Source organism: Pezoporus occidentalis, unplaced genomic scaffold (assembly GCF_034315485.1).
Source record: "Pezoporus occidentalis ecotype Australia unplaced genomic scaffold, CSIRO_AGI_Poc_V1 ctg115, whole genome shotgun sequence".
Taxonomy (NCBI): domain Eukaryota; kingdom Metazoa; phylum Chordata; class Aves; order Psittaciformes; family Psittacidae; genus Pezoporus; species Pezoporus occidentalis.
The window spans coordinates 1,699,651-1,726,099 of NW_026912940.1; the positions used below are offsets into that span (position 1 = coordinate 1,699,651).

The 26,449-nt window shown below is 35.6% G+C and overlaps 2 protein-coding genes across 5 annotated transcripts in view; one reads left to right on the forward strand and one right to left on the reverse strand.

The window, feature by feature from the left end:
• The window catches only part of DGLUCY (D-glutamate cyclase), a 185,476-nt gene extending 172,661 nt beyond the window's left edge, over positions 1–12,815 (reverse strand). Inside the window, exon 1 of the mRNA XM_062638538.1 lies at positions 12,810–12,815. The gene's annotated coding sequence lies outside the window, so the exon portion shown is untranslated. The remainder of the gene's footprint in view (positions 1–12,809) is intronic.
• Positions 1–26,449, forward strand: part of TTC7B (tetratricopeptide repeat domain 7B) — a 138,612-nt gene that overhangs the window by 17,610 nt on the left and 94,553 nt on the right. For 2 of the 4 annotated variants that reach the window (XM_062638456.1, XM_062638472.1), the window contains exons 3-6: positions 555–723; positions 12,955–13,085; positions 15,173–15,294; positions 15,678–15,701. In XM_062638456.1, the coding sequence (XP_062494440.1) occupies positions 555–723; positions 12,955–13,085; positions 15,173–15,294; positions 15,678–15,701 (446 nt within the window). The remainder of the gene's footprint in view (positions 1–554; positions 724–12,954; positions 13,086–15,172; positions 15,295–15,677; positions 15,702–26,449) is intronic. The other 2 variants (XM_062638463.1, XM_062638480.1) reach the window with 1 other exon arrangement.

The window sequence follows — 26,449 nt, forward strand, 5'->3', positions numbered from 1 at the left end:
TCCTGTGATTTGTGGGAGTATTAATTTCTCTTCCTTTTCTCCTTTTCTTTCTTCATTCTTCCACAAATCTTTTTTTATTTTTCCCAAGACATTTCTTCTGCCCTGATTGAAATCATTAAATAATTAAATATATAGGGCGTGGAACATATATAATGAAGTTTTGATGCTGTGTTATTTTCCACTGTTCTTGTGGTGTTAGAAAATCTCATTGGAGGGGCTGTAATGATAGGTTGCTTTTAAATAGTTTAGTTACGGAAAAAGCTGGATTCTGACTTAGAGGTATTTCTGATGTATGTGTGAATAAATATGTGAGTATATAAAATGATTGTTTTTCAGTAGCTTGGTGGAGTGAGATTTTGTGGTTTCACCCCTTACCCAAGCTTCCCAAATATTACATGAAGATAGAATTTTGTTGGTTTGCTCTGTTGCAAGAAATACCCTGAGGGATATTTCATAGTGAATATATACAGAAAACAGACCAAATAGTTATCATAAAGAATTAGGTGTGTTCTGTCACGAAAAAAAAAATCCCTCTCTATTCTTATTCCTTCTAGCCAGAATTCCTACAAGAAGCTAACCTAATTATGGCCAAATTAAACTATGTAGAAGGTGATTACAAAGAAGCTCTGAACACATATGCCAGAGTTGGAGTTGATGACTTGCAGCTAACTGCAGTGCCACCATATAGGCTACGGATGATTGCTGAAGCATATTCTACTAAAGGTAAGATCACTCTTTCCAGTAGAATAACGTGGATTTTTTTTTTTTTAATTTAATTCATAACTTGTCAAATATTAAAGAATTTTTTGGCATGGTGGAGTACCACATTTGTAGATAAATAAGAGTATGGCTTGGCTGCTTTAAGTTATTTAGCGTTTGTGCTAGGTTTGAAAAGACTTGAACCTCAATTAGTATTCTGACTGTGCTGCCACCAAATCAATTTTTTTAAAAGTGTATTTACAATGTCCCAATAACTGTGGCTAGGTACCAGAAGTATTATCACTGTTGCTGAAAGGTTGGAGTTACAAAAGTAGTGCAGTTTTTTTGTGCAGTTTTGCAGTTGCTGTGAGCAGAATTGGAGAACCTTGATTCCTGGTGATGAGTTTTACTGAATGTTAAAATGCTCAACCCAAGCTAAATTGCTTAACTAAACTGTTAATTGAGAAAAATAGTAATAACATGATAAACAGTTCATTTCTTATGCAGTTTTATTTTCTTTTTTTTCTTACATGAATATATTAAAGAAAGTGAAGTTAATATTTTTTTAATTAGTCTGGTATAGTGAAAATTGTAATGCTGGCCTTGTGTCTTAAGGTGGCAGTGCCACTTCAGCGTAGAAAATTCATTAATAGATTAAGCAGGGTCATCGTATTGAGGGAAATGGCAGTTTGCATGCTGTAGGTTTATTAGGATTAACTGTTTCTAAATGTTTGCTTTGGTCTTCTGGTGTTTAAGCTTGGGTTTGATTGGACATATACTTCTTGTTATGGCAAGAGGAGTTTCAGAATCAGCAAATACAATTTATGAGACTTTAATAGCATTCACTGACAACCAGTCAAGGATGGTTTCTAATATTACTCTTGGAAGAGAGTGACTGTTTTCCACCAACACAGTCCTCTAGCAAATGTTAGATAAGCATATATCATTCTCTGTAGCGATGTCAGGGAAATAAGAGAATTAACTGATAGCAGAGACACAAGGATGCTTCCTAAATCTGAGCAAATTAGATTCAAGTGGGAAGGGAGTACATGTGGAGATCTTCTATGTGACATAAGTCTGCCAAGTTCTCTCATACAGCATCTCTGTGTGCTTTTTGGCAGTGTCTGGTGTGGGTAGACTTCGACTCAGCTTTGTGATATTTGGCTGTATTTTGTTTTGGTTTGGGTTTGTTTTTTTTGTTTGTTTTTTGTTTATTTTTTGTTTTTTTTAATCTGTGAGGATATCTGTTGAATTTGTCATGTTCTTTCTATGGAAATGCAATCTTGGACATGATCAACTTTAAGTACCTGAGTTTGCTTATATCTCCAAGGAATCCCTGTAATTTAATTGACTCTTTTCCCACAGCTCAGCTCTTCTGGCTCGTTTTTATTTGACCTCGTAAGGATATATAAAAATTGAAACATGAAGGGATCAATTTTGCAGGAAGGATTAGTAATACTGATTTTATTTAATGTAAAAATAGTTTTTAGAAAATAGTAAAATGTGTATCTTTCCTGCCCTCATATATTTTGTAGGTTCAGCTTATTAAAAAAAAGGAGGGAGAAAAAAACGGGCATGTTTTCTGCCAAGACACAGAGCAGATTTTGCTTATGATTTCAAATGTTATACTTAAACATTTAAATCTGTCATATAAATCTTCATCTAATCTTGATCAGACTTCATTCGTTTGGTCACTTCTACTGGCTGACTGGCTACCAGTTTATGTGAGCAAACTGAGCAGACTATTGAGGATCTGCTTTTCTATTCGTGTTCATAATCGTCTTTTTTTGTGATTACGTTTCCAGTTTGAATGAAAGGTTTAATATCCCTTCTTCCCATGGTAGCAGGTTGCAAGAATGTTTTCATGTGTTCTAGCATGAAGTAGAAATCACTGAGCAGTCTTAATTTGCTATTTGAAGTCCATATAAGTTTAGAATAATTGATAGCTAAACAGTGTTTGTTTCTACCCATATAATTAATGTACAGTTAACTCTCACTCTCTTTCCCCTTCTGCAGGTGTTTCTTCTTTCTTATTATAAGAGTCGACTTAAACTTTTCAGTCTGATTAAGAGTCTCCTTGGATGTGATCGAGGCTTGTAGTTATTACCCAGCTAAATACAAGTTATTCATACTGGGTTTTGTGCTTCCCTGGGATTTGTGTTTCTTCTTGCAAGTTCAAGGATAACCTGATTATGTAAAGATAAAAATTCTTCTGGGTATTTAGATTTTATTTCTTTGGTAGTCGTGAACTTAGCACCATGTTATTAAGCAGTGAGGAAGTATTTGTGCTGCAGGTTGGCAAACGTGAGCGTGGCTGCTCTATTCAGTGTGCCCACCTGCACAGCAGCAGTTGAAGTTACCTGGTTTTTGTTGCTCAGTTTCAATCCAGTTTGGGGCAAATACCATTCCAGTAAATTTGCAGTCTTGCATGCTGTTGTAGTGGTCTGAAACTGATGTACTTACCTCTGACAAAGGCATAGGGCAGATAACTAATGGCAGGTTTTAATAGCCTTTTTTTTCTTTTTTTTTTTTCTTATTTAAGGTGCGACCACCTCCATGTGCTTGCCTCCTCACTCTGAGGTTTCATTCTATAACCTCAGAAGTGATAGATTGAGTGGGATGCTTGAGATGACATGCTTGTTCTTATATAGTTGTTTCAGGGTCCTAAGGGAGCATGTTACGCTGTAGCTGTAGGCAGTTAACAGTTCACAAGAAGCCCTTAGAAATGACTGGCTTCCCATATGTCCCATCTTACTCTTGCTTGTGGAACATACAAAATATGTCTTTCTGTTCTTCACAGCAAAGGAAGATTCAGCATATGTGTATGGATGTAACAAAGTGCAAAAATAGGTTCCAGGTCAGGTTCAAGCTAAATTTTGCTGGAGTTTTATCTACTGATGGCTGGAAAGGAGGGGAGGAACAGCAGTAATGACAGTTGTGGGGAGAAAAAATAGAATCAGAACATGGCAGGGGAAGCGAGATCCCCAAGCACTTGCTCTACTGTGGAGGGTGTGTATGTATTTATGTATGTATATATATATGTGTATGCGTACATATATAAATATACTTCTGTATGTATTTATGTTGTTAGAAAGTAGATGTGACAAAAATCAAAAGGAGTATTCTTACTGCCTCTTAAGACTCTCCAAAGTGAGTGTGTCTGAATGCATTATCTGTCAAGGCTGTTTGTAAACCTTACTGCAAAATGTTCATTAAATTACAATAGTCTTCACTGAAAAAGTCATCATTATGATATTCCAGAATATGAAATTTAATGTCTTTTTGCCCCTGCAGTCTTCAACTTGGAATAACTTTGTCATTAAACCAAAAAACTAAAGTCATCTACTGCCTGCAGTGCACTTACAATTTTTTTAATTACATAAATTGATTAAATGCGTACGTATTCTTAAAAGAATGCTTTTAATTCTCTGTGCTGTTTATAGCTTTATGTGAGGACAGCATATTCAGAAGAATGTAAGTGAGAGGCATAATATGGAATGATAGCAAGTCAAACAAAGGGTTCAAAGGCTTTCAAAACCCAGAAAGGAAGATTAAATGATTGTTATTCTTTTCTTGGAAATGTCTAGTTAGTGACATGCTGCTTAAAATCTTCCAAAGAAAGCTTCTTGATAGCTTTGTCAAAATGCAACATTGTAAAATTTCAATGGAATTCTAAGAAAATCCCATCAATTTACTTTTGAAAACTTTCCCATTTCCTGTACACACAGCTCTTTGCCAGCCTGTGATGTGCAGGGAACCACAGGGCCACAGTGCCGGAGCAGTGCTGGAAAGTGGTTGCTGTCTGTTGCTCCTAGAGAAAATGATCAAAATTATTAATGTGGTGATAAAGGCACTGCTGTATATCATCACACCAAGAAAAACTCATGGCCAGTTGATTATAATTTTGGAAAACAAATAAAAATGTTCGGAAAGAAAGTTAAGGAATGAGACCAAGTTTGGGGTTTTGTGTGTTTCAATTTTATTGGTGATGGTGGTGGTTTTGTTTGTGCGGATTTTTTGTGTTTGATGTTTGGGTTGGGTTGGGTTTTTGTTTGTTTGTTTGTATGTTTCTTTTCCTCTGGCTGCTAGTAGTTATGCTTTACCTTGAGTAGAAGAAGATGCAGGAGTGGTCTGCTGAAAAGTTGTCTGCTGCTGTGTCCATTAAGCCAGCAGATCAGCCATATGAATATGCATGAGGCAAAGCCTCAGAAACTTGAATATCATAGGTCAGCATTCAGCACAGTTTAGATAGCCCTCATGCAAAAGTTGTGAGGAGATAACTTCCACAGAGTACACATAATGTAGTGCAATTCCAACATGTTCCTGCCTTTCTCCACCATTCCCTCAAATTCTCAAGTCAAAACAAGATGGGTAGTGGAGGATGATGTTTTCTTATGTGGTTAAATTCATGGACAAGCATACAGTTCTGACTTTCCACTCTTTTTTTTTTTTTTATTGTTTTGCTCTGTGTAACCATAGAACACAGTTCTAGATTAGATCTAGTGTATTCTAAGAGAAGAGCTAATTTTGATGCAGTACTTCTGAGTAATGACTCTGTATGTGTATGGTAGAAGGTGTTGTGTGGGATAGAGTATTAATAAAATCATGGTTTTGATATTAAATAAAGAATTTTCTTCGATTCAGACCTTCTTGAAGAGACTGAGTGGGGCAAATGTCCTATAAAACAGTGAAATGAAAAGATGGAGCTTTTCAAATGAATAGGCCACTTTAGTATTTGCGAAAATAAGAGACTACTTGTTTGAATTCATTGGTTAGGTTTTCCCCCATCTGCTTTTAATTACATTTGACATGATAGCAGAGGAAAAGCATCTGATAAAGCAGTTTTCTGAAGCAAAATGTCTATGTTTGGAGTTGCCAGGTTATTTCGAGAGGGTGTGATGAGGGAAAGAAAGATGGACATAGAAGGAGGACATTGCTGAGGAGATGGGCAGGTTTGTATGACTGTTGTCACAAAGTGTTAGCCTGAAAGCAGGTGTAATAATGTTGCTGGCACCAGCTCCCAGAAGCTGTTGCCCTTCATTTTTCTGTAGTAGCACTTAGAGGTAGCTCCACTCCTGTGACCTACTGCCTTAATCTGCAGTTTAAAGAAGCAGCACAGTAAAAGATTTTTTTTTTCTTTTGCCACAGATGTAGCTTAGACATTTGTCCCAGTTGTTAGAGCTGTTTTACACAGCAGGGACAAAGTTAAGAAATGAGGCAGGGGGAGGAAGAGAGAAGGACAGTCTTGAGATTGTGGTGGCAAATCTTGGTTTAAAGCAAAATGTAGTGGTGTTTGCGTATTTCTGGCTGTATTAGTTGATATTTAAGTACCTGCTTAGGAATCATAGAATCACAGAATAGTTTGGGTTGGAGAGATCTTTAAGATCAACTAGTTCCAACCTCTCTGCTATAGGCAGGGACACCTCCCACTAGACCAGCTTGCTCAAAGCGCTGTCAAACGTGGCCTTGAACACTGCCAGGGATGGGGCAGCCACAACTTCTCTCGGCAACCTGTGCCAGCACTTCTCCACCCTCACAGTATAAAATATCTTTCTCATGTCTAATCTAGATCTACCCTCTGTCAGTTTAAAGCCATTCCCCTTTGTCACATCACTATATGACCATGTCAGAAGTCCCTCTCCAGATTTCTTGTAGGCCCCTTTTCGGCACTGGAAGCTGCTTGCTCTAAGGTCTCCCCAGAGCCTTCTCTTCCCCAGGCTGAAAAAGCCCAGCCCTCTCAGACTGTCTCCTTAGGAGAGGTGCTCCAGCCCTCTGATAATCCTCATGGCCCTCCCCTGACCTGCTCCAACAAGTCCACATCCTTCTTATGACTTCTGATAAGTAGCAGGTTCCCTTGTTATAAGAAGTTAATTTTGTCTCTTCAGTATCCATTTGTTTACTTTCTTCACTAGATCTGTTTAATTGGCAATGCTCTGTTCTGACACTAAGGAAAATTTTAACTTGCCAAGAATTGAAATAAGCTAAGTTAGGAATCTGTAAAGAAGTAATTAAAGACTGTGTATGTCTGGCTTCCCCCTCCACCTTTTTCATATTGTGCTTGTGTAGCTAGCTCCAGCTTTTCCTATTCCCCTTCCTTACAAAACCAACCCGAAAAAATGCTGTTACCATACTGAAGCCTATATTTAGAATCCGTTTTAATAATGACTGAAGCTAATATTCTCCTAGGGATATGGCCTCTGGGAACAGGACAATTAATTTCTTGCAAGTTTTCAGCAGCATACTAATGAGGTAATATACTGGAAACCACACATAGGCATTATTCAAATACTGTGCACGGCAATATCTGCTATGTTTCAAAGCAATTTCTGTTTGCTTATGGAAGCAGAGATGAGAAGCATGCACAGTGGGATACTGAGGTGTTAACTTGGGGAGGTGCAACTTGTCGGTAACTCTGAAATATATATTTATTTGTATATGTATATATGTATTTAGGAAATAAACTTACTGAATGTGATTCTGACACTGCTGCGTAAGTCAAAAGACAGAATTGAAAAATGAATTTACAATATTTGGTGTTACAAATTAGTGAATCTTTTTACAAATGCTCATAGATGAACATAGCAATTTATAGGTCTGGTATTTCTTAAAGTCTGCAACTTTGGAAGCTTGATTTTAGTAAAGAAATTGAATTTATATTTAATACAGTGTAAACATTAGTAGATTACTCCAGAGATCCGTCAAGATGGCTGTGTTGTATTACAGTAACAAATTCTTGTTAAGTTTTTGAGGGTTGTCATCTATAAGTTAGACTGTGACATTACAGGATTGTAGCCTTATTGCTGTAGGCCATTTTATGTCTCATATTGCCTGTTCAAGTAACTGTGTTTATATTTAGATGATGTATGTTGAGAAAGGTGAGACTGTCTTTACTGCTGCTGACCCATATTCAAATTTAATGTTTTATTTACCAAGTTAAATGATTGGCTATTAATTATTTCTATTTACAGAAACATGTAAATACTCATTAAGTTCAGTGGAAGTGTCAGGTGCATGTGAATTGCTACTGTGCAGTTAGCAAAAGATGCTGCACTTAACTTTAACCGTATACGATTGTAATGGGGTCCTGTACGCTGCTAGCTTGTGTCAGCAAACACCAAGCAGCCCTTCACTGAAGAATGCTAAACAAAAGCTGGTTTAGTAATTATGCTGGGGATCTCTAGCCTCATTAGGCAATGGGTCAAGAATTCAACTCCAGTTCCCTCCTCCCCTATTGCTGTGCAAATGTTGCAGCCTGTCAGGAGGCAGTTTGAAGGCCACAGCTAGGTAGCCAGTGCCATAGATAATTCAAACTTTGTTAAAGGTTGTCTTTCCCCAGTCTGTTTTTATGACTTCTGCTCTGCCTGAGCAGGGACTAGGGGGATCCCAGGAGTTTGTCCTGCTTGTCACAGTTCTGCTCTTAGCTCTGGTATTTGAAGTCCAAACACTGAATGAAAACAATATATTTTATATTAAAATAGACTTCTTTAGGACTTTTGTGTTTTTCTAGTTCTTAGTTTCTTTCAAATCACTAGACGTTCTTCAGGGTCTTGCCTTTGCAAGAGTGAGGAGAGGAAGAAAATGCTGGGCCAAAGTGAAAGATTAGCGATTCTGGCCTTTTTTCTTATGACACACAGGAAGAACTGGTGTCACAGTGGAGCCTGGTCTGTTTTCCTCAGAGGTTCTTGTAGGAACAGTCCTGACAATATACAGCAAAATACCTTAAATTCCATAGTTAACCCATCTCCTTTCTTCTGAGAGAGCAGCTTCCTTGATGTCTACTCCTTATACTGGTGTGTAGCTCTTCTGCTTTGGGGAGGGTTCCTCTGAGGGATATTCACTCACTCCGGCATCTACAATTATCAGTCTTATTCACTCCTTTTAGCTCTAGTTTGAACTTTTTCAGTGCCTTTAGAAGGTGCTTGTCTTTCAAAGTGCTGTACTGTAAAGCCAGAATTGTCTGGCACGTGGTTCTTAAGAAATAAGTGCACATGTGAAAATACTGATCTCCCTAAATTTTAAAAATAATTGCAAAAGACTATTGTACTCTTCAGAAGATACAAAGACTTGAGTGCCATGACATTGAGAGGAAAAGTGCAACCAATTGTTTCTTGTTATTTCAAGAAATCACAAAATATTGTTAGGTTTTGTTTTTTACTTTGAGAAACTTCAAGACACTTAGAAGCGCTAGCATAACTCTGGCATTAGAAAAGTCCTACTGATGAAATGACATTGCAGTGTGACTATATGCAATAAAATGCTGTCTTCAACTCTGGAAAGTTATGTTTATGTTGCTCTGAGTGTCATCTGGAATGGAATTTAATTTTCTCGAAGTAGTCTGTGTTTGAAAGAGTGGCTGGTCAGAGCAGCTTCCCTTAAATTTAAGTACACTGAGAGAAGGGGACATTGACCTTCTTTCCGATGCTTTTTCAGGAAAGCCAATTTGGTTTGAAACTAGCCGTAGAGGAGGTCCTGCCTCCTGACAACTCTGGGAGACCTTTTTTCCTGTATCTTGGCATTGGGGGATGGGCAATCCAAGGTACTTGAAAAATCAAAGAAATTGTTAGTGTTTCCTTAGCTTGTCTAAAGAAATAGTAGGAATTGCCTAACATGGTGTATCTGCAGTAACTGTGAAAGTAAGTGGTAGTTCATTATAAATATATTTCCCTACTCTTCATTCTTACTTTTCCTCCTTTCTGTTACAATAATTACTTTGCAAACACCTGTAGGGAATTGAAAAACATTCACACTTTGCTTTCTAAAAGTTCTCTGGAAGCAAATCACAATCTCTGAGGACTTCTAGAAATAAGTCCTTCCCTTCAGTAAGATTAGCAGTGTTTGTTCTAAGCTCAGAAACAAACTGTGGGAGTTCTGTGATAGCAGTAACTCAGGTTGTTTCAGTTCCTTTTTTGAAATTACTAATGTTTGCCATAGTCCATGTTAATGTTTGTTCTAAATATATAAGCTAAATACAGAGTATTTTTTAAAAGGAGTTAAAAGGGAGTTATTTTGTGTGTTTTTAGCTTGGAAAACTTAACAGTGTTGCTTTGCACATTGTATAGGGAAGAGTAAGTGCTAGTCAAACACACTTGGCTTTTATTTGTCCATATAAGGAAAACAGGAAGCAAACCCAGAAATCTCTCTCTATTGATGCAACTGTTTCTTTCTTGCAAATACATGTTTCTTAAGTATATATAGTCTTTCACTGTTTTAACTCTGTCCTTTGGCTCATGTACAGAAAACAGGAGATAAACCATGGTCTATTGTTATTTGTGGTCTCTAAAATTTATACTGACAAGGTACTGGCTGGCACCATGGAAAATCCTCATATATACAATGCAGTAAATGTGACAGACTTTTCCCAGCCTTGTGGGTTGTTTGTTTGTTTGTTTGTTTGTTTGTTTGTTTGTTTGTTTTAATGGTCTCAGTAGTCGTCTGGGTGGTAGAAATACTTGGCAAAGATCTGAGCTGTGCTGTGGATTTCCTTTTGATGTTGGAGTAATTTTTGTTTTCCTCTGTATGATGAAATGGGAGTGTCAGTTAATAGGTTTTCCCACAGAACATTCAATTCTGCCTTTTTTTTTTTTTTTAAAGTACTTTGTAGGTCAAAAGTAATCACTGTCCTTGTCCTTAACATAAAAATGATAAGAATAAGCAAATATATTAATGCAGATTTCTTAAAGACTGTTTGTTTGTTACTTGTTCTTACTGAGTTCTTTTTTTTTTTTTGGGTAGTGGTCAGTGTGTGTGTATGTTGTGGTAGGGCTGGTCTGCTCCTGTATTTGTAAAAAATTAAATCATTGACTTGGCATAAACTTGGCCATTGATCTGAGGTGATAGACGTGAGAATGCCACTTGGAATAAGTGATAAAACCATCTACTGTTTGCTTTTTGAAGCTTTTACAAAATATGGATCATTTAGAAAGTTTTTTAAGATATAAAGAAAACCTTGCATGCTATTATGTAATTTAAGTATCAGGTGTACTCTTTTGTTGTACAAATACTGTTTGTTGCTGTTTTGCTCTTCTGACAACTTAGAGTTACTCTGCAAAATATGTGAGCTTAACTAGTACACACTTGAATTCATTTCACTCCTTCTCACTTTCTTTTCCCCTTAGGAGTCAGCTTCCTTGATATCAGGACTAGATATGTATGAGATAAGTGTCTTCCCAAAATAAATCTGACCCAGTTTGTTGGAAGCTTTTACTTGAAGGTGTTTTTGACTGGAGACTTAAAAGCCATGAATATCAAAGTCATCATATCAATTGATGTGATATTCTTGAATGCAGAATAAAACAAAATAACCACTAAAAGTTAAACAAGCCAACAGCTATGACCTTTACAACAAATGCAATATTTTGTAGCTGTAATATGTACCTCTTTTCCCAAATATCTCAAGGCAGTTTATAAACAGTTGAAATAATTCTTGCCTTTTTGAGGGAGAATAGCTAAGATTCCTGTCTGGCAGGTGTGGGGGCAAGCACAAAGAGTAGACCTGACTTGTCTGACTATATGAAAAAGTCATCAGCAGATAGTTCAGTGATTTGTATTTCTTTGAAACTCGTGTTTCTCAGTTCTGTATGTTACTATTTGCTTTTTCTTTTATTTAAGGGCATAATGTAATAATCTCTATTTTAATTAACTTTTAATCATCTCTCAGTATTCTTACAAAGAAAGGGGCAGTATATTATGTGGTTGTCATTGTTGTGTTGCTACTTATATCTATGTAAAATTAAATTATACTTGTATGCCCTTTAATACATTATTTCTTAAATTTAATCTGTATTTAAGAAAAAATTGAACAGATAGCCTGGAGTATTAAATTGTAATTATTCCTTCTATCATCAAAACAAATACAGTGTCCAAACCATCCTGTTAAGTGGTCACTACAAGATAGTTCTCCAAATGAAATTCCTACTCCAAAGCATTGCGTGTTTAAAATGTATATACTTTCCCAGATTGTGTCTTAAAGAAAATTCTCAGCTAAAATGAGAGAATGTTCTTATAGTGAGTTTTTCAGATTAAAAAGATTATAGTTGTGACCATAAAGTATAAAAATAGAAATAACAAATCCAAGTCAATTCTACAAATAGCCAGTTGAGTAATATGTTTCATGTAGTGGAAGATTACTGTGGGGCACTGGCTGTTCATGTCATGGGAGCGAAAGGGTGGGGAGGAGTGATCCGCTTAACAACTATCTCATGCTTTCAGTCATTTGACATTTTTATTGCAGCTCACTTATTGTATTTTATGGCCATCTCTAAGTCAGTTTGGAGGTTTTTGTGTAGAACATGGCAAACTTTCTATCAAGCATCAACATTGCATTTAGATCTTATCAGAAGGTCCATTCATGCATACTACAGTACCAGAATAACTGACCTTTTTCTGTAGTTTAATTTTGCTGCTTTTGGGTCTATGATTTACAGTTAACAAAAATCCTCTTTGATATCTGCTGTTTGACTGACAAGCTGGAAGAATGACCTGGAATAAATTGCTTAAGAAAATGTAGAAAGTGCTATATTTCAATACAAATAATTATTCAAATAAATACAAGATGGGGTAACTGATGAGGCAGCTGGCCTGCAGAATATGATCTGTTAATCTTTTAGAGATCATAAACAGAAGACAATGTTTTACTGATATATAAGGGAAGGCACTAAAGTTCTCCTGATCTGCATTTTCATTTTTATTTTTAAGTATTCTATATCAAAATGAGGAATCTTCTCTGCTCTGTGCTGTTGAGACCTTGACTGGAGGTGTGTATCCAGTTTTGGCACAGTTAGTCAAAAGAGAGGTAATCAGAGAGTGTCTGGAGGAGATAAAAAGGATTACCTGACAGGGAAGCATGAAAAGAGAAATAAGGGAGAATTTGACATATTGCCTTGAGTACCCTTCTTCACCCTACCTCGGTTTCTGTGATCGCTCTGGAAAAGTGAAGAGATATTCAGCAATTTAAAACTGGTATAGAAAGACACTAGGCTTTTTTGTGTGGTAGACTGTCATAATGTCTTAAATTAAAATCACTTAAAACAGTGCTGCTTCTGGTTTTATAATTACTCAGGTTAGTCACTATTAGTTATATGTTTATTAGTGTCTGTATCAGAGGACCATACCTTCAAGTTTTTAGTTTTTAATTTGTTTCTTCTCCTGATCAAAGAGTCTTAGCCTGTACTAATCTTTAGGTGTGCTACTATATGACATTGTTTTTTGAACACTTCATTTGAAATTTTATTTATTATTTATTCCCTCCCTGCCCAGGTCTCTGTCTTGAGAAGTTGCCAATTTCTTCTTCAGCCAGCAACCTCCATGTGGACCGTGAACAGGAAATCGTTACATGCTACGAGAAGGCCGGGGATATAGCTCTTCTGTACCTTCAGGAGATAGAAAGGGTAAGCTGGGATGATTTGCTTAATTGAAGAATTGTGTGGCTCATTTTTCACTGATGTGGTGTTACCAGCATTTTGGTAGCTCAATTCAGCTCAATAAAAATAAAAGACATCTGATATGGTTTTTCTTAGGACTTCAATACACATTTACAATTGGACAATAAATTAATGTGCCTTAATGGATGTCTGGTAGCTGTCCTTCTGAATGTTCTCTCATTCTGACCTCTTAGAAAATAGTGCTAGTAGTCTAAAAAGCGACAGAGCTCTTCTGAACTGCCATGTATATTCAAGATGCTCGTCTGTGGCCTCTTCTTACCCTGTGGCAGTTCATGTATGAAAATGGGATTACGGTTTCTTTCAAATACACGTCAGAATATAGACATTGTTTGCATACATTCAGTAACATTTTCAGGTAATTCTTAAAAAGAAGTCAATTGAGAATGAAACTATGAAGACTGAAAATTGATCTTGTTGCTTATTTGGAGCCAATAACTTAACTGCTTTTAAATCCTCTTCTATAAAACTACTTGGCAGTAACATTCTGAAATATCATTGTACCTATCAGCAAGACACTCAGGGTATTGTTGGTGAGTCCAGAATATTGTCTGAAAGTATGTTTGCTTCAACTAATAGGCCAAATCCTATGACAAGGAAAAAATCATCAGATATCATAGCCAGATAAATGTATGATTTTAAAACATAGATGAACTTCAGATAAATCTTAATAATTTTGTAAATGGGATCAGGACAGTATTCTTGGACTTGATGGCCTATTTTTCACTTTATCTAATATATTACTCACTGTATGTATGCAACTACAGATACTGTTAAAATCAGACGTACTAGATATGTAGGAGATCTGATTTTTATTGATGAAAGCTTAAATATCTGGGCTTCATAATGTCAGACAACATACAACTTATGGCTCTGCAGAATATTAGGCAGGTTATTGTTATTTCTTTTCCTCCCATTTTCTAAGTTATGGATTATGAATTATGGAAATTTCAAGTTAGGCAGTTTATTTGTAAAGAGCATAATGTTCTGTGATTTAAAAGCTTCAGGCTTTATCTGAATTCAGAGGGATACATAGGCTATTTTATTTCCTCCTCTTATTTTATTTTACACCATTAACCTTATCTTCTGTTTCTTACTACTTAGCAGTGGTAAGCTTTAAGTGTTATAAATGCTTTTTTTTTTTTTTTTAATAAAAGAAAATTTGTTTCTAGGAGTTACGTACTATTGCATTTTATTTAGACTTTGAGATATGTCTGGACACAATACAATACACTTGGAGCTCTATTCTTTGGCTTGTTAATACTATTAGAATTGAAGCAAGCTAGCAATATCAATCTGATCCTCTTTTAACACACCTGTTGCTTATAAGACCCAGGCTTGTCCTTTGACAGTTGTTTTTAAAGGGGTTATTGGAATCAGGGACACACAAGCAAAAGGAAATGGAAAGAAAACTTTGAGAAGGGGAAAGAAAAGTAAGTCACAGTGCTTTTTAAATAGATAAACATTTATTTTCTGAGGTTTTTTTCTTTTTGTTTGATTTGTTACTGTCTTTTAGCAGCTGGTAGGCTGTGTGGTGAATATGATGGCAAATGAAAGCTGATAGCTCTCCATTTTAAGCAATATTTTTAATGTTGATGTTATATAAATTATTTCTAATTTTTTTTTTTAATTACTCTGGAGATTACTTTTAACCCTCTTAGTGATTTCTGCAGCAGTCTTTTTTTACCTAACAGGGGTTTAGATATTGAGAACCATCACCTCCTGCTATTAAGGTTACAAATATGTCATTTCATATACTTATTTTCTGTATACTATTCCTCACAAAATATTCTAAGGAATTATTGTAAAATTTTCCAAATTGCATTTCTGCTTGGTGAAAAAATTACCTTTAAGGGAATAGCCAAGAGCAAAAAGATTTATATTTCTGAGGGAATGGAGGTAAGGATAGAAATATTCTGATAGCCAGCATCTACAAATGAAAAAGATTTCTCCAATATTAAATATTAGCGCTGTGTAAAAGTCCGCAAAACTCGATTATTTTTTTTCTAAAAAATTTTTTTTTGTTGTTTATTTAGGTGATCAATGCCAATATACAAAACAGAAGCCCTAAGCCAGGGCCCACTACACATGAACAAGAACTTGGTTTTTTCCTGGAAACAGGACTTCAAAGAGCACATGTTTTATATTTCAAGAATGGGTAAGATTTGATTCTCCTTTTTGCGTGTTTGCTTTTCTGTTTCGGTTTTGTGTTTGTGATCTAATTGGCGTCGTAACTTTTAGCAATTGTGGGTTGGCCTCTTGTTAAAAGTGGTATCATTTTAACTGAAATAGGAAGGCTGCCCATATTATTCTTATTTACATGTTGTAAAATCATTTCTTCAAAGTATATTAAACTAAGTATTTTGTATTTTTACTCATTAAATGTGAGAACTAAAAATACCATAATGTTTATCCTTTTGAAATTTCACTGTTAGAAAGTGATTGACAACATATTGAAACTCTTTATTTTTATAATTTTGATTTTTGTAATTTTTTTTCCAAATCTCTTCAGTTATCACTTATTTTAACATTATGCTGCAGGATAAATGTGCATGAAGATCAACAGTATGTATACAAGTATACAATTTCCTTTGTACCTGCTCTATAGATCCTTTTAGATTATGCATGGGAGATCCTTTATAGTTTAAGTAAGGCTTCCCTTAAAAGCCTTAAACTAAGTTCAGACATCACTGAAAATGAAAAAAAGAATACAACTCTCAGTTTTTAAGAGCTTTAAAGCTTGGCGCAAGTGGGTTTTAAGTACATTTCTGACATTTGTTGTTGAAATCACATAGTTTAAAAATTTTCTTACAGGGCTTCTCATTTCACTAGGAAACAGAAATTGGTTGAAATATCAGAATTCCTGACAAGACTACTCTTTTGACCAAAAATATCTCTTATCCTTTCAAATACATAAGCAGGAGATGAAAGGAAATGGTGCAGTGTCTGTAAAGAGTTCGAGATTTTATTGTGCTGATGGTAGGGTCACAAAAGGCTATGCAAGTTTTCAAACTGTTCAGGGTTTTCAGCATGGAAATGATCACTAAGCTTTTGAAATCTCATTCTTAAAGTAGTAAGTAGCGCTGCAGTAACACATGATCTTGAGAGTTACATTTTAGTTCTGTTTTCATCATTTAATTGCAGAAAGAATAAAATGTTCTGAAAGTTAATTTTTTTCATTTACTAGAGCTAAAAATAAAATTTCTGTTTTCATGCCTGCACAAAAGATAAATAAGATATACTTACTGCAGTAATCCCAGTGGCAATCACGGTTAAGAATAAGCTAAAAATTCCACATTTTGAAGGATTTTGATTGAAGGCCAGGAATGGAAATGGTCCATTTACTCTCACATATTGAGTGTAAAAGCAATCAGCAATAGACAGAGCAGATTAAAATTAGCTGAGAAAACAAAACTCAACCATGCAAAAAAAGTCATGCAGTGGGTTATTAAGGAACATTCAGCTTATAGGAGTGTTTGTTGTAGGCCATATCAGTTGGTCTGGTATGAACTTTGAAAGGTTGATTTTATTCCATGTATACTTTAATCCTTCACAATGAAGCTGTTGCTTTTCTTGTTAACTCCTGCATAAGCATATAATCTTTTTTGCAGTCTATCGTAGAGTGGTCAGTTGCAGTTTACTAGCTAATTACACACTGCATGTTTAATTTTCAATTTCTTCCTACAATTTTATTGGCCAGTGCTACTCTTTTTGAGGTATGAGGGAAAGTGAGCTGTTAGGAAAAATAGCTTTGTGCCAGTCGTTATCTTACGTATTCCTGCCATTATATCCATTCTTTTCCTTTCTTAATTTAGAACCAATCCCAATTCTTTCAAAATTTCCTAATAGGGTCATTGTTCCAGGCTGCAAATTATGTTGCTGCCTTTGTGGGTTTTTATTTATTTATTTAAATTTTTCACTTGGGTTCTCTGGAAATGAACAGAAGTTTAAATATATAGCATGCTTTTTAGTACATTTAAGGATGCTGTGCATGGGTTTTAAATTTGTCATCTCTCCTAATATTAGGTTTATAAAAATTAGATTCAAGATCTTTCCATTAAGTTTTGCAACATACTTCAAATTTGAATGTAATCTAAAATTGTAAAGATCTTATGAACATTTTCAAGGAAAGTAACTAGCTTTAATATAGACACTTTAGAAAGGGAAATACTTCTTTTAAATAAACTTTATTTTTCAATTGAAACTATACATATAAAAAGTCTTCAGTCCTGTGGAGGAGTCAAGGAATCACTAGAGTTTAACTCCTTGTGAGTGATGGGGGAGAAGGAGAAAAGTGTGCCTCTGTTTTTACAGACAGACTAAATCTGCTCTTGATAGTGCAGCGCAAAAAAAAACCGCAAAAGACTCAGTAGTCTGAATGGAAGAAGTTATTTTAGTGCTCTATCAAGACTCAAATCTGAAATTAATGTTTTATTGCAAAGAGCACAGAATTTTAGTAAAGACTGAAACTCTATACCCATTTTTCACCTGAGAGAAGAGGAGCATTTCACCTTGGAAATACGTAACATAAGTTGAAGAAACCATTCTTAAAGTAGGGTTTATGTGCTTTTTAAAGAAAGTTTTAAAATATGTAACTAAATATCTTTCAGGTTGATTAAGCCACTTCTATTTAATTTAGTAGCTGCTTTGTTAATTTCATATTGAAGGAATTCAAAGGCCTGATGTTGTTCCAAGAAAAACCATGAGCACAGGAACTTAGAAATTAGTACTTTAACATAGCTATTTTTCAAATAAAATGCCCCTAAGAGAGAAAGGACAGCCTTTTATGCATCCAGTACTTCTTCTTTCCTAGTATTTGCTTTCTATTCATGTTATGAAATAAGTAGGTTTTTGGTTTTGAGGTAGTAGTGGTCAGAAAGATACTAGAAGTGTATGCTCTTAAAGTAAAAGATCTTTCTGGTTGAAGTCTAAAATAAGGTCACCATCATGTGAAAATCAGACTTAGCTAGCTTTCAGAGCTTTTGTTTGTGTCTCCTCCAGTATTTCACACCCTCTTCAAGGATATCGCTCTGTCAGAGTTCAGGATCCAGACTGCAATTTGGTCTAATCTCCATCATGGTTCACATGCTGAATCAAAACTTGACAAACCCAGACGAGATCTGTACTCCTCATGGTGCCATTAGCTGCTCTGACACAGCTGCAGTGAAGCAAGACCTTCACAGTCTTCTCCATGAAGTTGTTTCTTAGAGATGGTCTTTTTCCCCCAATAGAAAATTAGCCCCTTAAGCCCCATATCTAAATAAAAATCCTCAACCATTTTTTTTGCATATAGTTGATTTTTATTGTCTTACAAAATGTTTGAGGAGCACAAAAAAAAAAACAACAAACAAGCACTTTAGTTACTCATGTATAGGACTTGTCTATGCAGAAGTTGTTTCTTTTATTTGTGTTTCTTTTTCCACCATAGCACAAATAGGAATAGTGTGGGAATGTAGCTCTTATGTTAGTAAGTAAGAGAGAGTGGATACAAATCAATCTGTAAGTGCTTCTGTTGCATGTATATACTGATACAGTGCTCACAGCTGGAGATTTTGCACTGACAAAATCCATAAGAGAAGGATTTATGTAAACGGGTGGCAAATACACTGTATGACCAGCTGTCTGCTGTATTAGAATACTCATCACTCTCTGAATCTCTTGAGATATTGTTGCATGTTCTACATCAGTCCCAAAACAATTTGGTCATCAAGTGAAGAACAGGAAATAAGATGAAATTCAAAACCACTGAAATCCTACAAAGTATCACATTCTTTATACGTGAGATATCACTGCTGTATTGGGAAGTTAACAAAATTACTTTGTTGCAGTTTTCAAAACAACTTTGTACTGGAGATAATTGCTCTCATGTTTGTGGGGTTAAGAAAATAAAACAGAATACATTCAAGATAGAGACAAAAATCGCTATTTTCAAATCAGTAACAAGAGTTTAAAATACGATTGCATTGTTAAGTTATAGGTAAAAAATCTGGCAGTTATACATGGAGGACTAAGGTGGATATAAACTCAAGGGAATCACTTTTATTCGATATTATCACAAATAACTTTTGTAACAATTAGATATACAAAGCACACTGAAAGAGTAATGTTAGTATCTCAGTAGATGTTGAATTTTGATAGTTTTAATAATTTGCAGTTGAAATTCTGACTCTAGCTCACGTTTTTCAAGAAGATAACTTGGAGGTTTTTAGCCCATGTACTACAAGTCTTGCTGAATGTGGTTGTTGCTCACATTTGCAAGCTTCAAATTAAAGGTTTTGTTTTTATGTTGTGATGGGCAGCAAACAAAATTGTATTGGATCCTTAAGCTGGGGAAGGATTATTTTGTGTACTTCCCCTGCTCCCCCCCAAAATGTGTTTTTTTTTTTCTGCTGTATTTAATGCTTTTGGTTTTATTTTCTCCTCTGGTTTTGATATTGGTCTGAAGAACACTGGCTCACATGCCAGGTATCACATGGCATGGCTATGCCTGAAGTTTTTATTTTTTTTATTTTTAATTCTCTTTGTTTCTTCCCTTGCAACTTGTAAGATACGGATTCATAGGATCTTGCAGGATGAAAGGGACTCTGAGGGGCGATCTGGGCCAAACGCCTGCTCAAATTGTGGCTGGTGTAGAGCAGCTTGCTCAAGACCTTGGCCAATTTTTCTGTGTGCCGCCAAAGATGGAGTTTCAAATTCCGATAAGTTTGGGGCTTAGGTGTTTTGTGAACAATATTCATGAGATACATCACGTGAACGTGAGCTGCAGATGATTAATTAGCTTACAACTAATTAAGTCTTTTGAGTTTTGTTCTCTCAATACTGATTTTAGTCTAAAGGGCAGTTAGTTGTTGCTGTATGATAGTTATTTTCACCAAAAGATTTTGTTCTCTGATTGTAGTATGTGTCCATTTCTGTTAAAGCTTTAGTAATAGTTTAACATGGAGGTTTTCAGTATTTGGAATTACTAATTAATAGTTATGTTAGTTCTTTTTTCATATTGAAATCGTGGTTTTGAACTGATTCAAAATGATGGAAGCTGCCAGTTTTAACTGCAAAAATGTTCATTGATTCTATTATTAAGTTCAAAAGGAGCAAACTAGCAGGTAGGAGAACTAACTGGTGCTAGATTTCTTTATGATAGTAGTAGAAAGAATTTTACTAAGCCTTAAGGTAAGTTTTCTAAGGAAATACTGCATGTGTTTTCATCACAGTAGTGATAAGGGGAACTTGGCTCTTGGAAGAACTAGGAGTCTAATTCTGTTCAGACCTTCTAAAAAAACCCCAAATGACTAAAAACCCCTCAAAACAATAATAATAATAATAATAAAAAAAAAACAAACCACCACCACCAAAACCCCCTAATACTAAAGGACAATCCATCTTTATCTTAAATAATAATAATTTATAAACTATTTTTACAAAGAATTATTGGATTACTTCGAGTGTTAAACACTTCCTCTTAAACTGTAGACAGTACTGTACCAATTGAGTTATATAAGCATGTTTATATATTCAAAAATCAGTGAACAAATACAGTGCTGAGAAAAGCTGAATACTGTGCAGGTGTTTGAGGCTGTGTGTGTCTGGTTTCATTTGTTATTGAGATTAAAGGCATTTGAAAACTCATCAGTTCTTTCAAAGTCTTCATTACTCATATTATTTCCTTGTCATTGTCCAAACAATTCAAAAAGTTATTTCTAATATTTTTTAAGATATTAAACAGTATTAGACTGACCATGGTTGAGTATTCATTGCTGTGAATACTCTGGAGGCATAATACATGTTGCAGAAATGCTAGCCACAAGCTGAAGTTTGAAAGGCAGGCAAGCTCTCCTTGTATGCTTTCAGATGAACACGGAAAAATTCCTGTTCCCTCCCCCTGATTTACATGTCCTTTCCTTATAAAATATGTAACTGCCAGGATAAAGTGCTATACAGCCAGTTTACTGAGGAGTGCTTGTAATGTTGTTGTGTTGGGGTTTTGGTTTGGTTTGTGTTTCGTGTGTGGTTTTTGGTTTGGTGTGTTTTGGGTTTTTTTGTAGACATGTAGGCATTTTGGTGTTTGTAGTGGAAAAGTTTTGTTTGGGTTTGTAATGAAATAGTTTCGTTTGTGTTCAGTACACCTCTTAAATCTGACCTTTTCTGCCTCTCACATTCTCCTTCCAATGCTGGCCCACTTTCCTGAAAGACCTTTTTCTCAATTCCCATTTGATAGGCTGTATTTTAAGCATGAGAAGGTAAAAGCAACACTTCTTCTCTAGGTGTATGGTGCCTTGTCCATTTTATTTTGGACCTGTGTGTAAGCATAGTATGTATGTATAAATAATTTTGATCAAGTTTCAGTGCCTTTCTGTTTACCAAATCACCACCTTACTAAACATGGATATTTTAAAATAGTTTCTTTGGAAGCAAGTAGCTCCTCAGAAATTACATGCAAACAGATGCATGTCTGTCTGGTCAGCAACTCAGCAGTGAAGTAACCTTTTACTTCACTGTGATATTTTTATAAGACTATTGGCAGGGTGTTTTATAGAGGTGTTCCCATGTTCTCCTTCCTGGAAGAAGTGTTGCTGTAAGCCTCATGCTTAGGAATGCTGCATGCCTCCTACCTGCAATGAATGAACAGAGAAGGAGTATGAAGAAAGGTGGTTACTTATAAATATTCTGTATGTTTTGCACAGGATTTTCTTTCCAGAAAGTGTTGTTCCTGTTTGTAGGTAAAAGTGGATTTTGTGTGTTGTATATAGCATGAGTTTGGAGAGTTCTGTTTCTCCCTGCCTTTCCCCAAGTTAATGTATTCAATTACAGTAAACACTGGTTCATAATAAATTTGAAGAGTGTAAAAATAAAAGACAGCTCAGTAAGCATGTTCAGAATTGCTATTGCATGCAAAAGACGAAAGGAAATCTTGTCCTCTGTTCTACTTTCGTTTAATATAACAGCCTGATAGCAAATACAAGGCAATGCAAGGACAAAACTGTTGTTAAGAACACTGATGAATAAATGGCACATAAACAACTTAAAGTGGTGGAAGACTGTGTTCTTCCAATATTGACATCTCTAGCTAACCAGAAGCAGTAGCTTCAAAATCAAACACCTCCAGGGGTTACCACGAGATTTAGAAAATCAGAAGGTTAGATAACCTTTTAAGTTGGGTTTTTTTCTTTTTTTCTTCGTCTCCTGATTATTTTTCACTATCACTTTTCACTCTTGTCATAGTGCTGTTCTCACATGGCAGTCCAGTGTATTATTCTTTGGCTTTCAAGTTGAACAAGCATATCCAAGATACAACAATCTTCTTTGGTGTCACCACAGGGAGGGCTCACCTACACACAGTGCTCAGGGTTTGGCCTTGTTTGTTGTTGCTCTTAAGTACCTGATGTGTTGCTTTAGATTAGCTCTTTGGGTTTTACCAATGTTACACTTTCGTTGATGCATCCCTGCTCTTTTGTTGATGCTTAAAATCTTGCATCTTATCAGAGTATACTCCCTCTATGATTTCTGCTTCTGATTTCTGACCTTTGAATCTTTGAGACAGGTAGTGAAACCATGCTCATAGTCACTGCTGAAGTTCTTCATGGGTTTTTTAAGATTGATATTAAACTGAGTGGCTTCCTATGTCTTCTGTTTGATATTCTAAACAAAATCACTGTTGATGCTGCATATTCCTCCTTATTGATCTGTTTTAAAGAAGGTAAAATAACTGTATGACAGTACAAATTGACTTTTGTGTAATACAGTGTTAAGTATTTACCAGAGTAAATTCTATTTACTTTATTCCCTTGGTTAACTTATTTCCTTAGTAAAACTTTCTGACATGTTTAGCACTTTTTTGTGTGAGTTCAAGAATGAGCTGTTTTTGTTTATGATTTCCTTTGACACCATCTTAATCTACCCCTATTTCTTCTTCTGACTAAATCTCTGCTTGAAAGAAGAAACTTGAAGAATTATAGGAGGTAAAGGGCCAGACTTCTAATGTACTGTTTCCAGTAACTGGAGGAAGCCTTTTGTGAATCTGGTCTTTGTGCTGTAATAGTTGAATCTGGTACTTAGTGTATACATGTGCACATATATACATGTATATAGTGTGTTGTATATATACGCTTAATTGAAAGAACATCCAGGAGGAGCTGAGGTGATGGTGTCAAGAGAAGTAGTAAACAAAATGTGCAGCGGAGTCTTCTTTGGAGTCATTCTTTCTCCAAAACAGCAGAAAATAAACAGCAAGGAAATGACAGCTTTCTGTCATTTTAGTGAGCTGAACTGTTTTGCTGGAAGGTTTGATAATTGCTGGTGGTGCTGTGAGAAAAGAGATAGGACCATGCAAGTGTGGGTTGGAAGATGTGAAAAAGAAAGAATGGTGGAAAAAGGGAACAAACACAAAGAGAGGATAATGGGGAGAGTAAGACCTTCCACTTTCAGTAGGAAACCATTGGGTAGACTTAATTGTTAGTGGAACTACATTCTAGGCAGTAAGTGTTCCCATTTTGAATGCATGAATGCAAGAATTGCTGCTTGATTGGGCTTGTGTATGTGTAATGGCACACTGAAGATGTTTCATTTATAAGCCCAAACATCAATCAAGAACCTTCAAGCATCAAGCAAACATGATCTGTAGTGAATTTGAGATACCTGGGATTTCTTTTTCTGCGTGAGTTAACAGTGGGTAAAATTGAGAAGTGTATCATGATGCTTTTTCTTTACTTTAAGTGCACTTAAAAAAAGAGTAGTTTAGATTCTTGCAGGAAAGGATATTCCACATGTAATTCAGAAAGTAATACCAGCGAAAATCCATGTTTTGTAGAAATTATACAGTATTGTGAGAATTTTCAAAGTATAAGTATGAAAGGAAGAGAGGGAAAGGTGAGACAGAACACGTAATTGATGGTGTTCAGACTGTGTTGCCTTTTGGAGATAAATATCTAAACCGTACGAGGATGTTTTCTTGAGGTGGCTTGGATTGCATTAGATCCATCATCTTTCTAATTGTGGCTAAAATTATGCTTCCATGCTCTCCCTCTCCTTAGACCTGAGGGAAAACAGATGCAGATACTAGTCACATCTGAAACATTATCAGTTGCATAGAAGACTTAGCCTCATCCATTTGGTTAGACCTTTAATAAAGTTACTGCAGAAAGCCATAAGATTTCATTTCTTCTTAATTGTAGGGGTATATAAAGCAAAAGCTCTAGTATGGTAATTGGCATGTCTCAGGATATTATTCTGTTACTGCTAAAGAGTTTTATCTCTTGATTTGTCACGTTTCTTTTCTTTTGCTCATATAGTAACTTGATTTGATTAAAAATAATTACTCATCTTAAAGCTGTTAAAATTACTCTTAATTGGCCAAAAGTTATTAGCCGGAGTGTATGGATTTAAATCATCGGTATTTCTTTGTAAACATGTTAGTCATACCAAAGCTACTAAAATGCTGCTGTTCTGATATGCATGCCTATCAAGAGTTTTGCCTGCCCAGACTTCTTCCCTTTAAAACAAATCCTATTCTATTCTTGCTATTTGAATTACTGGGACAAAGCCTCAGACTTTAAAAATTATGCTCTACCACTGAGTTTATAAAAATTGCCATTATTTTTTCTGTATATAAATATATATCTAGAGAGAAGAGTGAACACACATTTGGGAAGTGGACTCAATTCCAAAAGCAATTTCTGTTTCATCACTTTGATCAAGTAATCTGGATCTCATTGTTCTTGATTGCCCTTCTTTTTAAAGAATGGATGTTTTTAAAATGGTATATAGTAAGCCTCAGCAATGAGGTAATAGGCTAGTATAAGTGAACTTAGCCTGTTCACTGGTATGGCTCTGGAATATACTTTTCTCTCTTAAATGGGAAAATTACTCACAATTTAGCTGTCAAATTGCAGAGCAGGTGAGGTTTGGTCTAAGCTCACTAAGCAAAAATTTTTAATTCCTTGTTTAATCTATAAAAAACAATGTTAGACTAAATATTTGGGTGTTTTAATTGATAGGCATAAAGGAAATGCCTGACAAAGCCGTTCTCACACTAATGGAGAAGGTATTATCAAAATACACTGTAAATACAAAGTAAATTAATCTTATCAACCATTCTGTGGTTAAATTTAAAATATTTTTTTGTAGCCTGTTTTGGCATATTGTGATTTGATCTCACTCCCTTTGTTATTATAGGGAACAGTGTTTGCTAGGTTTTTATCCTAACATCTTTCAAATATAGACTGCTTGTCATTGAGCAGTTTCTTAATTCTTTTCTACTTTTTGGGGAGGTGTTCAAAAACACAAAGCTAAACAGTATTTTTCTGGGGTGTCAGGTTTATCTAGACCACTAATGCCAAAGCACTGTGGTGCCTGATGCCAAACATGCTTTTTTAAAACCAAGAGAGTTCTTGGTGGTGATGGTGGCAAATAATGTTTGCATCAAAACTTTGCTACTGCTGGCCTACATGCTTATATTCAGGTCTTCTGATCCTGCATTGAAAGTTTGTCTTTACTGCCCCTTAATTGTCTTTCTGTACTTTCCTTGTAAAATACCTACAGTTACTGATTTCCCTCTCTGTTTAAGAGTGAGCACCTTTGATAGATGCAGTTAAAATATTTTCAGAGGAGCATAAAAGTTGATCTTGCAGCAGAGTAGTTAAATACGCTCCAGTATAAGCAGTTGGGGTATAGGGTGCGAATATGTAGACACAAGGATGCAGATTTAGCACTAAGGGCATCAATCCATATAGACTTTCAATAGTAGATTGTACTTTTAAATCCTGGTTCTCAGTCTTTAACTGGTATAGTGCTACTTAGAGTCAAGTTAGTTGGTTTGTTTGTTGTTTGGTTTTTTTCCTTGAAGATTCAAGGCAGCCAAACATTTTAATTAGTCTTTAAAACTAGGAAGATGCAATTCAGAGGGCTTGAGTATGTCTTGATGGGAGGCAGACATACAAACAGGAACATAACTAGCAGTATCTCTCTGTGGGTTGTCTTTGTTGTGTGTGAAATCACTGTAAACATGTCAGCTCTCCGTGTATGTTAATTTATCTTAAAATTCCTTGTCTCAAGAACGGAAGTGATCTCAAAGTCATTTACAGACACTGTGGGATGTTGTTCAGTTAACCTGCCCTTTTGCTTTGGCATTCAATCATCACGGGCGGAGCTGCTAGCATGAAGGCACATCATAGTGAAAAGCAGGTAAAAGCTGTTTGCTTTCTAGGCTAGGCAGGAAAAGTATGTGCCAGAATAGCCACCACCCGCTTCTCTGCAGTGTTACAAACTGTTAACAAATACAGGAAATGTACTTTGCTAAAAGCTGTGCAGTGTGGAGATCT